This window comes from Mizuhopecten yessoensis, unplaced genomic scaffold (genome assembly GCF_002113885.1).
Source record: "Mizuhopecten yessoensis strain PY_sf001 unplaced genomic scaffold, ASM211388v2 scaffold2681, whole genome shotgun sequence".
NCBI lineage: Eukaryota > Metazoa > Mollusca > Bivalvia > Pectinida > Pectinidae > Mizuhopecten > Mizuhopecten yessoensis.
The window spans coordinates 1,239,151-1,253,997 of record NW_018404667.1 but is presented as its reverse complement, the minus strand read 5'-3'; the positions used below and the strand labels follow the sequence as shown (position 1 = coordinate 1,253,997).

Below are 14,847 nucleotides of genomic sequence, written 5' to 3'. Positions count from 1 at the left end.
AGTATCGTGATACGTATCGCATCGTCAGGTTAACGTATATCGTTACAGTCCTTATTTGGCCACATATCACAATATTTACTCTACTACACTACGTCCACATAAACTGTACGGGTTGTCTCCCTTAGTATCAAGACCCCCCCTCCCCATGAACAATCTCTTTCGACCTAGGAATACAGTCAATAGTAATTCAAGGATGTATTGATCAATATGTGGAAGAGAACCGTTGAACCACGACCGGTTACACACGGACAACAACTACTAGTATCCTATAAAAAGGGGGGAAAAGGAAAAACTTTTTAAAAACAGCACATAAAGCATATATATGTAGTTTGCTTATTAATAACCAAATACTAATCAAGAAAGCGAATACAATGAGGTATTACAAGGATGACAGCGTATAGTTCATTTACTGGTTTCTCAACTAACAGTTTATCCCTATCAATACGTTTTGACATGCAGACGAAAGGGGAGGGAGGGGTTTTTCCTGTGGGAGGACACGGGAGTACCAGGAAAACCCCACGTGGTTGGTTAGATGACCACAATCCTTTCCGCGTTTGATTGGGGAGTCAGATCCTGGCCGCCTTGGTGAAAGGCAATCGCACTATCGAATGCGCCACCCGACAAACATATAGATAAAACTGGGAGCTTATACGGCATACAATATTGAATATTAGTATTATTTGTTGTGATTTATTATGTTGAGTGTTTTGAATTAAGAAGCACATTTGGATTTTAATGATATGCTCTAATTCAATGCAGTTAAAAACGAATATGTTTCCACGATTCTGACGAATCACAGCACCTTTGGGTTTCATTACACGTGTGTTTTACCATATTTATGACATTGCCGTATAACACAGTAACATTATTTAGTTATGTAATAAACATTTGCACTTGCATGAATTATGAAAAGATGTCGCTGACGTCGCATATTCGTAAATGTTGCCCTTACCCCCATCCCCCCACCCCCGCCCATCCATGCTCTGAGTAACTTAACATCCTGTTTAATGCTATATGTTGAACTGACAAAATACATTATAGAGAAATAAGTAGGGAAGTAAAAATATACATTTTTAATAATGCTGTTTTTAAATTTATCTTAATATCTTATATCCGTATTTCTAAAGTGTGAATGTTCATTATGTGACTTTGTTTGTAAGACGGTAGGTGACACTTTAACAGATGAGGGTAAATCAGAACAAAGTGAATGCATTCATTTAGCAGTAGATGCAGTATGCTAAACATTAAGTACACTGCACCATACAGCTGTTCAGACCTTCAACGATTCGTCAATGAATCCAGCGGCCAATTATTTATATGAATTGCAAAAACAACAGAATACACAATAAACAAAGTCATAAATCATGTATGGGTTAATTATCAAAATCAGTAATTTTGATTACATAAGTTATGGCAAAATTAAGTTTCAGAAAATCGTGTCCGCTTCGTCAGCCATTTTCGCTCAAAGTTCATTGCATGCGTTTTTAGTTCTGACCTATTTTGTCAGAGTTTCGTTTTTTGAAAAGCATTATGTTGTAACGGCTTTGGTTCCAGCGTTCAACCTTCTGAAGAAGTTGTCGGGACAAACACGCGTGATGACGTTACTTGAGCCATACGACACAGCTGCACAGGAAAGCACGTTCGATAATCTGGCTAAAGCTCTGCTAGTCATCCAGTCGTTTTACAGCAGTACGAACTGGGCGGAGATGAATGGGGACGTGGTGTGTCCAGCGTTTGGTAAGCTAGTTTATTAACTATTCATTAATCCATTAACCCCTAACTTCATATGTAATACCCTACCTAATAAAAGACTGGGCGAGTCCAGTTTTAATAAATAGGGGTTAAAGAGTTAAGGATCACAGCGTTTGGTAAGGTAGTTTATTCAATCTTTATCAACCCATTAACCCCTAAATTCATATTTGATACCCTCCTGAATAAAGGACTGGGCAAGTCCAGTTTTAATAGGTAGGGGTGAAAGAGTTAAGGAGCACAGCTTTTGGTAAGCTAGTTTAGTTAATCTTTATTAACCCATTAACCCCTAAATTCACATGTGATGCCTTCCTAAATAAAGGACTTGGCAAGTCCAGTTTTAATAGGTAGGAGTGAAAGAGTTTAGGAACACAGTGTTTGGTTAGCTAGTTTAATTTATATTCATTAAGGATCCTTGCACCATTAAAAACAAATAAATTATTCATTGATAAATAAAAGCTTCCCTGGACGAAACAGCTTTGATAAATCATTTATGTGAAACCACCAAAGACTTGTAAACAAAATCTACAAGTGTTCTGATTTCAAAATGTGCAAAAAAGACCAAAATTCGAACTCTGGACATCCAAACATTATAAAGTTGTTTTAACCAACCGAGCAGAGGTTGTACTCTGGTCCAGCCGAGCTACAGATATAGGCAACTGGTAATTAAGGGGAGATCACTGTATGTACGGTAAACAAAAATTTCTGAAGTATTTTGCTTGTAGTGGGTTTTAGATTAAGCATATTTTATTGTACAAATATACAAACGAATTGGACAACAAGTTTTTAAAACTTAATTAAGTCTTCTCCACAATACATACGGTAAAATAAATGGGGGGGGGGGGGGGGGGGGGGGCGGTGTACACACATAATAAATACAAATAAATAAAAATAATTATAGTTATCAAACCTTTGTAGTGGGTCATGGATCTTTGTTCAGTGAAGAAACACGATACATTTTCTTTGTTTATTTTTGCTTGGACTTTATCATACAGAAGTACGTTAAATGTGCTATATATTTACGTTAACATGGCATTGTCACTAGATAACCCACTTGAAACATGTGTCGTAAATTGGACTTTAATTGACATGCACCACCAGACACAATTCTTAGCCATTTAGCAGGCGACAATACGTTGTACCATTTGTTGAACACATTTTTTCAGATTTTCGTTCAAGTGGGGATTTTAGATTTTAAAGATGATTTGTAAGGTGAAAAAAATGTGAAAGGTGGAGAAAACGTAAATATAAGCATTTAACTGTTTTTGTATAGCATTTATGATTCAAACATTTCATAAAAGCCGCACAAAACAGTTCAAGGCTTAAGATCATAGGAGTGTATTGATAAACGGAAATAGGAAGTACATCCCTAGTTGAAATTTCAATGTAGGGAGACAGTATCACAATTTCCGCATATTCTAATGTTTAATATTAAACTGATGAATAATGTATGTTTATTATTGAAAGAACAGTGTTTTCTCAATATTAAAGTATTTCAAAGCAACCCAGGCATTAATTCAGTTGTTTGTTATCAACGAGTCACATGTGTCCATTGTTCTGTGCCGGCTACCTATTTCACTACTGTGAAGTTTTTCAAGAAAGATACATATTTTTTTGTGGCAGAACATTTTCTTTACTTCAAAGCAATATAACTCCAAATTTGAAGAAATTCTACTACGAAATGGTGACAAAATCCTATAACCTTAAATCTATAGAAGACAGAACTGTTATATAATAAACAACACAGCATTGATGGTGAGCTTGATATAACGTTCATTATGTAATTTGATACTAAGAGTTATGTCCCCTTTACCAATGATTTACTTTAATCCGGATAGTTAATCCGTCCTATTTCAAATTTAGAATCGACAACTAACAATCATGTTCATAAAGATGGGGGAATACAAACAAATATGGAGATAAGAAGACGCACGTGTTTTCGTTTTACATGAAAGATGACCAGCCGTTGGGCGAATATAGAACTGAAATCCTATTGTCTAGATAGCACTCAAACGAATTACTATTATCCATATATACATGATTAAATGTAGATTTATTGTTTTCGTTTGTAACCTATTAACCATGAGCCAGTTGTTATCCTCGAAACTCCAGGGGTTATAATTACGCTCTCTGCACCCTTGAAATATGTCACAGCCAAATTGAAGGTTTAGCGTGCACCACCTAGTGGATGAGACAAGAAGACTGGTTTGATCATTTGATGTACATCAACCGAATCTCACTGTCGAATAACAATAAAATGTATTGGCTTTGAAGTCGGGTGATGCTCCTTTATATTATTCAAAGGACATATATCAGCCTAGTGATTGATCTTTTTTACCTGCGACCAATCGAATAGGTACAATAGCAGCGTGCCTTCAATTTTGCTAAGACATATTCCAGGGGTGCAGAGAGCGACAGTTAGCGTTACCCCTGGAGTATCGAGGATCGCAAGTGGTTTGATGTCAACTATTTTAAGGAACCTTCTCCATTACATATTACGCGACTTAATAGCTTCATATTTTTATGAATCTCTACCTCCATCTTTAAATGTTTTGTCACTGTTAAATGTAGGTGGTGACGGAACCAGTCTGCCAAAGATAGTGAAGGCCTGGGAGGCGACCTGCAGCAACTGTGATCCAAATGTCAAGTAAGCTATGATTTTGTTTACAGGAATGTGACATCCAGTCACATACGTCACATGTTAAAACTTCAAAATGAACAGTATTTGCAGCTTAACGTAATCCGAAACTTGCATTCGTTAAAACAAAATTAAATATTCAGACAATTATTTCATGTTTCTCTATATTCATTTTCTCTTGAAAACTGAAAAGCATAATGCAATTGCAGATTTAATATGGTAAGAAAATTGTAGTTGATGGATTACACATCTTCGGGACAAATTAAAGTTTGTTCAAGATAGTGCTTTTGGATTTTAAAAAAAATATATAATCAAAGACATGCCAATAATGGCAGACAAGTTCAACAGATTTCCAGAAAAATGTCACGTAACTTGAGTGGATCTTTATGCGGTGACTAGGTTGCTTATTTTCTTGATTTTTTATGCAGAGTATTCATTTTTTACTGATCTATGTAAATTTCAACAAATTACTACAGAAATGTTACGTTACTCGAGAGGATCACTCTCGGATACCCTCGATACTCCAGGGATTACGCACACGTTCACTCTCTACACCCCTGTACTATGTCATAGTGAAATTGGATGTACACGTATGGAACGTCAGAGCTATCTTATATGGTACACGTTCGCTATATGTTGTGCTTTTGTCATTATATGATGTAACCCTACTGATACCTGTCTTTGGAAAATGAGAGAGGAGCGACACCCGACTTCAAAGCCGGTCAATTTTACCGTTACGCGATCGACAGATTATTTGATGTACATCAAAGGATCAAAGTAGTCTTCTGTCTCAGCCACAAGATGGCGCACACTGAGTCTAGTAATTGGTAAGTGATTTTACTTGGGACCAATGACATAGCTAGGCACGTGGCTTCGTTTTTGCTATGACATATTTCAAGGGTGCAGAGAGCGAATGTGAGTGTAACCCCTAGATAATTGAGGATGAATCTCGATGACTAAGTAGTTATCTTTGATGACGTATACGTATACACTCTTGAAAATAATATACATCTAGCACGTGCTCTATCTTGCCCAGGTACGACTGTTTAGGCAACATGGTGACAAACTCCTTAACCAGTGGCTTCAGACCAGAGCAGGATGTCAAGATACCACATTGTAAGCACATAACAAGTTGTCAATATAGGTTTGCAAGAGAGGTAATCCTTTCCAGATGAAAAACAGTTAAAAGTACCTCCACAAATGATTTCAATATATTTTTCTAAGAATAATAAATATTTGTCAATATTAGTGGGTAAGCAAGACCTTTCTTTGACAAAAAAATCTCCAAGATTTTTTTTTTTATCTATGTTTTTTTTTAAATTTAATCATATATTTTATATTGTGAGACCTATCTGAATTGATGTAAACCAGAACCGATATGTGTTCATGAAGACAGAATTGAAACAAAAAAAAAAGCAATATTATGAAATCATTTCGAAAGAGCATTTTATTCCTTAAAGTGCTAGGGTACTCATCAATAGATACAAAGTAAGGACGCAGTTATAATTGAACATTTAGCCCTATCACCTTTGCATAACCGAGTATGGTTTCTTTTTTGTCTTCTGTTAAGAGTCCAAACACCGGTCATTTGAACTCTTTGCTTGGCAAAAGAAACACACGTTTTCGTAAGCTTTTATTTTTTAATTTCTTTTTGTGTCCAAAACAAACTTAGCCTTTTATTATTCATGCCAAACTGATGGTTCTTATTCCGAATAATACCTATGTATGTGTTTTTTTTCTACAGTGAATACGGGATTAAAATGCGCACATGACTGGAATACTGACAATACCAGACTAGCTATTGGTGGAATCGGGAAAGACACTACTGACGCCAATCTCACACCACACGCAGATATCCACCCGGATGCTGTTGTAGCCGCGATCCGAGCAACAACTGAATACTTGTATCAAAATGGTAACCGTATGAAGAATATTTTTCGATTATGATATTGTTTGACGTGGGCATTATCTCGGGAAAACATGTCAGTCATCGAGCAGGTAGGGGAGATAAGGAAATCTACTCTAAACTTTATAATTTGTAGTCAGAATAATTTCATGTATCTGTGGACTCTGTCCTCCACTGTGGAATGTGTGGTCAGAATAACTTCATGTTTCTGTGGATTCTGTCCTCCACTGTGGAATGTGTGGTCAGAAAAACTGCATGTTCCTGCGGACTCTGTTCTCCACTGTGGAATGTGTGGTCAGAATAACTTCATGTATCTGTGGACTCTGTCCTCCACTGTGGAATGTGTGGTCAGAATAACTTCATGTTTCTGTGAACTGTGTCCTCCACTGTTGAATGTGTGGTCAGAATATCTTCATGTTTCTGTGGACTCTGTCCTCCACTGTGGAAGGTGTGGTCAGAATATCCTCATGTTTCTGTGATCTCTGTCCTCCACTGTGGAATGTGTGGTCAGAATATCTTCATGTTTCTGTGGAGTCTGTCCTCCACTGTGGAATGTGTGGTCAGAATAACCTCATGTTTCTGTGAACTCTGTCCTCCACTGTTGAATGTGTGGTCAGAATAACTTCATGTTTCTATGAACTGTGTCCTCCACTGTGGAATGTGTGGTCAGAATAACTTCATGTTTCTGTGAACTGTGTCCTCCACTGTGGAATGTGTGGTCAGACTAATTTCATGTTTCTGTGGACTCTCTCCTCCACTGTGGAATGTGTGGTCAGAATATCCTCATGTTTCTGTGGACTATGTCCTCCACTGTGGAATGTGTGGTCAGACTATCCTCATGTTTCTGTGAACTCTGTCCTCTTCTGTGGAATGTGTGGTCAGAATAACTTCATGTTTCTGTGAACTCTTTCCTCCACTGTGGAATGTGTGGTCAGAATAACCTCATGTTTCTGTGAACTCTGTCCTCCACTGTGGAATGTGTGGTCAGAATAACTTCATGTTTCTGTGAACTCTGTCCTCCACTGTGGAATGTGTGGTCAGAATATCTTCATGTTTCAACAAAATTGTACGCATAAATAAAACGCCACCATATCTACATATGAAAGACACATTTTTTTCAGATATATTCTGAACATTTTCAGTGCAAGTTCCTATATAATCATTACCAGAAGAAATCGCGGTCATAGAACTTTGAACGCAATCTGTGCATTTGCGTCCTTTTGAATCTTTTCCTCCCTTGTCAACTAAAAACCGTAAGAAGAAAACATTTTAGTAACGTCATGCTGTATCCGGAATCTCGTTTGTACTGACATCACAGATACTTCAATACAAAAATATAAAGGAATAACTGTATCTAAGTATAAATAACGAAATATTTAGAAAATAAATATAAGGATTGAACGACGTTTGTCCGTGTATATGCAAATGTATCAGCATAAAGTAGAATGTCGTTCAGATCTTATTTATAGACTGACTTATGTGTATTTTCTCTGTGTTTTACACCTACCTGTGGTTATATCATTAGCGTCTACGAATATATATGTGACATCAGGAAAGCTCAAAACAGAATCAAGGAGTAGGGTGACCAGCTACGTCATCAGTTTAACCAACTACTGATCTGAACGGGGAAGAGGAGTAGCTATAAACCAGACCAGTAACCTATTCGGTACTGTGTCTATACCCTTTTTATCGGCAGGCAAAACCTTTGCAATTTCGTCACAAGGAAGCACTGGTGGACATTACAAAATCACATTTAGTCATAGTTTCACAGTTGTCGTTGAAATTTTGCAACAGGATTGATGGGACATTGATGGTGTAAAAAGTAAAGGATATATGCCTTTTTGACTTCTATCTTTATGTTGTTTTATATTTATTGTAAAAATTTAAGTTAAGATGCGTTTTTACATCTGTTTCTTTATAAATTTATATCTTTACTTATTTGTGAAAAAAAATCTATTTTGATACATTTTTTACATATTTTTTTGTGTGTGTAGGCAAAGGTATTCTAAGCAACCTTTCCGTTGACGAGTTCAAAAATCTGTTTGATCTCAAATCGCGTGAGAAAGAATCACGTGGTTCCTTAACAATTGTCATGGACGTGAGTGGATCAATGAGCGATGACATGAAGGCGGCTAGAGACGCTTGTATCAACTTGGTGTCAGCGGTTCAGGGAACACCAAATGAACCAACGGATTACATACTAGCCACCTTTAACGACCCAGGTGTGTATCATCATGTTATTGGTAATCACTATAAATCATACTAGAATATAATTATTGCATACCTCAAGCGATAGGAATTGAAAAGGTATGGGTTCACCCGCCCGACGACGTGGGTTTTTCTCCGGGTACTCCGGTTTCCTCCAACACTACGAACCCCAGTGCGCTAATATGCGGACCAACAAGAGTGATTAATTTACGTTGTTATAACTTGTTACATACTTATTGTTTAAAACATTTTATTTTATTATTTCATTACATGGCATTGAGGGGTATGGATGTATTTAAATTGCAAAATTATAAATTATAAACTCAAATTGCTGTTGTTAAAATATGGAATCATGCGGATATCATATGTAAACCCCTTTTAATCTCACTTTGTCAGAACTATAGAATTACTTTGCTGACAGCTGGCTCATGAATTTTAAAACTATACCGCAATTTTAGTTCCAAATCTGAAATTTAGGGCAAATCATATAAAATGAAATATTTTCACTGAGACCATTGGCGAGAAACAATGATGATAAGACCATGCGTGTCAAAGAGATAAACGTCTTTTTACTTCATTGGCGACACCAGCAATGTGAACCTTGGTCGAATCTCAATATTTAGTGTACAAATTGAAAGTTTTGATAACAAGATAAAATAGGCAAATTATACAGCAAAGTCACGAATTTCATATCGTAAAGATTGCATCCCTCTTCGTATAAATGTTATTACCATTTACTTTAAATCGTAGAAAGACGAAACAGTTGTATAGTGGAATGCATTTCATTTTTGGCATATTTATCAATAACAAAATGCTAAGGGTACAATTAAATGTATGTTACGTTCGTCATGGATACTAATTTATTTGAGATATAACACGGCATTTGATTGGTCAATCAAAATAATTTGCGACAGTAAAACCACGATATACCGTCCACAAATTTCCCATTTCATACGAAGCCCGGATGACGATTGTTAAGGACGCCGATGACCCCGACTGACACTTAAACGTCATGAAGTTGATTAAACATGACGTCACGAACAATAGCGTGACCCCGAAAGGTCTACGTAATTTCGCCTCTCTTTGAATATTTCTGACGTCACCAATTCTGAGAAGAGATACCTAGAATCTGAAGAAAACACTCAAACATATCTTAAAATCGTCGTTTCGTTCGGTGGTTTTGGTTGATATGGATTAGAATGGGGATAACCATACCGTGTTTTGAAATTTGCGGCAGTATATCGTGATTATATTGTAGCAAATATCCGTTTTACTGGCGACGCGTGGTATAATCACGATATACCGCCACATATGTCAAAATAATAAGGTTATCCCCATTCTAATTCATATTAACCAAAACCAACGAACAAAACGACTATTTTATCACGCATGTTTAGTTTTGCTGTTAAACACATGTTTTTTTGTATTCAATGGTTTGAAGACTTTGATGAATTTTCCATATGACCTCTTTATAGTGAAATATCTTGATCACGTTAAATGCAGCAACAAACATATACTTTTCAGGTGTTACCATAACGGTGACAGGACTAGATCGATTGGTTTAGTTAAGGGAAGAAAAAGATATCATCTAACGGTTGCTAAGTGGTGTTATCAATAATGTGTGAACCGCAATGCTGTTTTTCTATAACTAGGTGTGGTCCATTACAGATACACCCTGTATAGAAGGTCATATTTATTGTAAATAAGGTTATATTTACTGTATAGAAGGTTATATTTACTGTATAGAAGGTTTGTTTTACTGTATAGAAGGTTTGTTTTACTGTATAGTAGATTTACTGTATATAAGGTTTGTTTTACTGTATAGAAGGCTAGCTTTACTGTATAGAACGTTTGTTTTACTGTTTAGAAGGTTAGATTTACTGATAGAACGTTTGATTTACTGTATAGAAGGCTAGATTTACTGTATGGAATGTTTGTTTTAATGTATAGAAGTTTAGATTTGCTGGATAAAACGTTTGTTTTACTGTATAGAAGGTTAGATTACTGTATAGAACGTTTGTTTTACTGTATAGAAGTCTAGATTTACTGTATAGAACGTTTGTTTTACTGGATAGAAGGCTAGATTTACTGTATAGAACGTTTGTTTTACTTTATAGAAGGTTAGATTTACTGTATAGAACGGTTGTTTTACTGTATAGAAGGCTAGATTTACTGTATAGAAGGCTAGATTTACTGTATAGTACGTTTGTTTTAATGTATAGGAGGTTAGATTTACTGTATAGAACGTTTGTTTTACTGGATAGAAGGCTAGATTTACTGTATAGAACGTTTGTTTTACTTTATAGAAGGTTAGATTTACTGTATAGAACGGTTGTTTTACTGTATAGAAGGCTAGATTTACTGTATGGAATGTTTGTTTTAATGTATAGAAGTTTAGATTTGCTGGATAAAACGTTTGTTTTACTGTATAGAAGGTTAGATTTTCTGTATAGAATTTATGTTTTACTGTATTGAAGGTTCGCTTTACTGTAAACAAGGTATGTTTTACTGTATAAAACGTTTGTGTTACTGTATAAAAGGTTTGTTTTACTGTATGGAAGGTATGTTTTACTGTATAGAAGGTTTGTTTTACTGTATAGAAGGCTAGCTTTACTGTATAGAACGTTTGTTTTACTGTTTAGAAGGTTAGATTTACTGATAGAACGTTTGATTTACTGTATAGAAGGCTAGATTTACTGTATGGAATGTTTGTTTTAATGTATAGAAGTTTAGATTTGCTGGATAAAACGTTTGTTTTACTGTATAGAAGGTTAGATTTTCTGTATAGAATTTATGTTTTACTGTATTGAAGGTTCGCTTTACTGTAAACAAGGTATGTTTTACTGTATAAAACGTTTGTGTTACTGTATAAAAGGTTTGTTTTACTGTATAGCAGGTTAGATTTACTGTATGGAATGTTTGTTTTACTGTTTAGAAGGTTATTTACTGTATAGAAGGTTATATTTACTGTATAGAAGGTTTGTTTTACTGTATAGTAGATTTACTGTATATAAGGTTTGTTTTACTGTATAGAAGGCTAGCTTTACTGTATAGAACGTTTGTTTTACTGTTTAGAAGGTTAGATTTACTGATAGAACGTTTGTTTTACTGTAAAGAAGGCTAGATTTACTGTATGGAATGTTTGTTTTACTGTTTAGAAGGTTAGATTTACTGTATAGAACGTTTGTTTTACTTTATAGAAGGTTAGATTTACTGTATAGAACGTTTGTTTTACTTTATAGAAGGTTAGATTTACTGTATAGAACGTTTGTTTTACTGTTTAGAAGGTTAGATTTACTGTATAGAACGTTTGTTTTACTGGATAGAAGGCTAGATTTACTGTATAGAACGTTTGTTTTACTTTATAGAAGGTTAGATTTACTGTATAGAACGTTTGTTTTACTGTATAGAAGGTTAGATTTACTGATAGAACGTTTGTTTTACTGTATAGAAGGCTAGATTTACTGTATGGAATGTTTGTTTTACTGTTTAGAAGGTTAGATTTACTGCATGTAAGATTTCTTCACTGTATAGAAGGTTTGTTTTACTGTATGAAAGTTTTGCTTTACTGTATAGAAGGTTTGTTTTACTGTATAGAAGGTTAGATTTTCTGTATAGAATTTATGTTTTACTGTATTGAAGGTTCGCTTTACTGTAAACAAGGTATGTTTTACTGTATAAAACGTTTGTGTTACTGTATAAAAGGTTTGTTTTACTGTATGGAAGGTATGTTTTACTGTATAGAAGGTTTGTTTTACTGTATAGAAGGCTAGATTTACTGTATAGAACGTTTGTTTTACTGTATAGAAGGTTTGATTTACTGTATAGAAGGTTAGATTTACTCTAAAGAACGTTTGATTTACTGTATAGATGGTTTCTTTACCGTATAGAAGGTTTGTTTTACTGTATAGAAGGCTAGATTTACTGTATATAACGTTTGTTTTACTGTATAGAAGGTTTGTTTTACTCTATAGAAGGTTAGATTTACTCTAAAGAATGTTTGATTTACTGTATAGATGGTTTCTTTACTGTATAGAAGGTTTGTTTTACTCTATGGAAGGTTTGCTTTTCTGTATAGAAGGTTTGTTTTACTGTATAGAAGGTTAGATTTACTGCATAGAAGGTTTGTTTTACTGTATATATGGTTTCATTACTGTATAGTAGGTTTGTTTTACTGTATGGAAGTTTAGTTTACTTTATAGAAGGCTAGTTTTACTGTATAGAAGGTTTGTTTTACTGTATGGAAGGTTTTCTTTACTGTATAGAGGATTTGTTTTACTGTATGAACGGTTTGCTTTACTGTATAGAAGGTTTGTTTTACTGCATAGAAGGTTAGCTTAACTGTATAGATGGTTTCTTTACTGTATAGAACGTTTGTTTTACTCTATGGAAGGTTTGCTTTACAGTATAGAAGGTTTGTTTTACTGTAAAGAAGGTTAGATTTACTGTATAGAAGGTATGTTTTACTGTATGGAGGGTTTGTTTACTGTGTAAAAGGTTTGTTTTACTGTATATAAGGATTGCGTTACTGTATAGATGTTTGATTTACTGTTTTGACTGTTAGTCAAGTATATTTTATGTATTTTCAGATAACAAAACAACCGGGGAAAGATTCACAAATGGAGATGATATCATTAACAAGCTTCATAGTCTTGTTGCTGACGGAGGTGGAGATTGCCCGGAGTATGCGATATCTGGAATACTCAGAGGTACTTCTTCACCCTAAAACCTATTTTTACTGTCATTTTCAAGGGGGGAAAATCGTGATAGAGTGGTTTGTCGATAAATATGATGGGAACACTTTTTTTAAATGAATTGGAGAGAAAAATACGGACCTTGAACTATATTGGCGTTAGGTGAAGTAGCATTTTGAATTAAGGGCGTTATAAAGAGGTTTACTGTATTTTGTCGGTTAAATCTTACTTCATCTGTTCATTACACTTTCGTTCGCCAGGTAGATGATTTGTTCAGAAAGACAGATTGATTTAATGTCGCAAATATTGTCATAAAGGTCCTGCGACGTATGTCTTTTTCAGAAATCATTTATCAAAGCTAAAAAAGATATAATTTCCATTGCATTCATACATTTTCTCGCCCCTGTTCCTAAAATAATTTATAATAAGCGGAAAATCATCGGCCGGTCGTTCTTCAAGTGACTGGTCTCCTTTTTGCTATGATTTAGTTATTTATATATTGCTATGGTAGATATTCACCTTAGTCTGATCTTACCGGATTAAATAATTCTTCTGGTGATCTCTAAGCCAAATTAACATTTTCTAGCCTAATTATTCAATATTGTTTTGGATAATATATGTTCTCCCACTTGAAATATATAGTGCCTTCATTTCTACGCCTGTGTCTATAAGACAACGTGACGGAGATCATTCAAATATATTTGAATTAGGCTATTATGTTGCGAGTGCAAACTTCTTTCACGCGATACCTCGTTTTCTTTTGTCCAACAGCTGATCATGTTATAATCTCTGGATAATGCAGACATTTTTTTCTTAACTTTTCATAAACGAAATTATTTTATTACGTGGAGCATATTTTATGGTAATAATCATTATATTGGTTTACTTACCGATAAAATAGCGTCGTTGCATCGCAGACATGTTAGAATTATTTATGAATATTTAACTTATAACATTATAGCTGTTCCTATTTCTGTAAAGCGATATATTTTTTTATTGAACCATCCATTTTCTCTTAAGATATATATTTCTATATACTTCTTATCAAAACTGTTGTTTGTTTTTCTTTCTGGTGGTCTGTAAAGCTTTTCGAAAATCATTTTTACATTCCACAAAATGTACTGCAACCAACAAAATCCTTCTGAAATGTTGGATAATAAAACAAAATAAATTATCAAGAGCAACATACATGTCAAGATATTATTGAAAATTGAACACATGGATAAAGAGTATCTGCGAACGCAACGAATTCTAAATCTCCGCGAAAATTAATAAGTTCACAGATTGATGACAATTTAGTGAAATGTTCTTTTTTTTCACTTCTAGGGATATCCCTCACTAAAAATGGATCCTATCTGTATATGTTCACTGATGCTGATGCATCAGACGGAGATAGGATGGGTGAGGCAATTGCCAAAGCGAAAGCAAAGCATATTAAGATAACCCCTGTACTGACTGGATCATGTAACAGACGTCGACGACAGGCTACGCGTGAGTTAATTAAGTACTCTATAATGTCACTATCCTGGTCTCATTTTATATATTTTCAAGTTGTGAACCCACACCCCACCCCACATTGAATTTTACTGGCAATGCCGTTCATATTTTCTTTTAGATTTTGATGAGATATACGAGACTTAGTGAAGTGTTTA

The 14,847-nt window shown here is 34.8% G+C and overlaps 1 protein-coding gene across 2 annotated transcripts in view; it reads left to right on the top strand.

The window, feature by feature from the left end:
• Positions 1-14,847, top strand: part of LOC110446382 (von Willebrand factor A domain-containing protein 7-like) — a 47,266-nt gene that overhangs the window by 12,222 nt on the left and 20,197 nt on the right. For both annotated transcript variants that reach the window (XM_021491506.1, XM_021491504.1), the window contains exons 4-10: positions 1,555-1,737; positions 4,321-4,396; positions 5,424-5,503; positions 6,132-6,302; positions 8,288-8,515; positions 13,091-13,210; positions 14,522-14,686. In XM_021491506.1, coding sequence (XP_021347181.1) covers positions 1,555-1,737; positions 4,321-4,396; positions 5,424-5,503; positions 6,132-6,302; positions 8,288-8,515; positions 13,091-13,210; positions 14,522-14,686 — 1,023 coding nt within the window. The remainder of the gene's footprint in view (positions 1-1,554; positions 1,738-4,320; positions 4,397-5,423; positions 5,504-6,131; positions 6,303-8,287; positions 8,516-13,090; positions 13,211-14,521; positions 14,687-14,847) is intronic.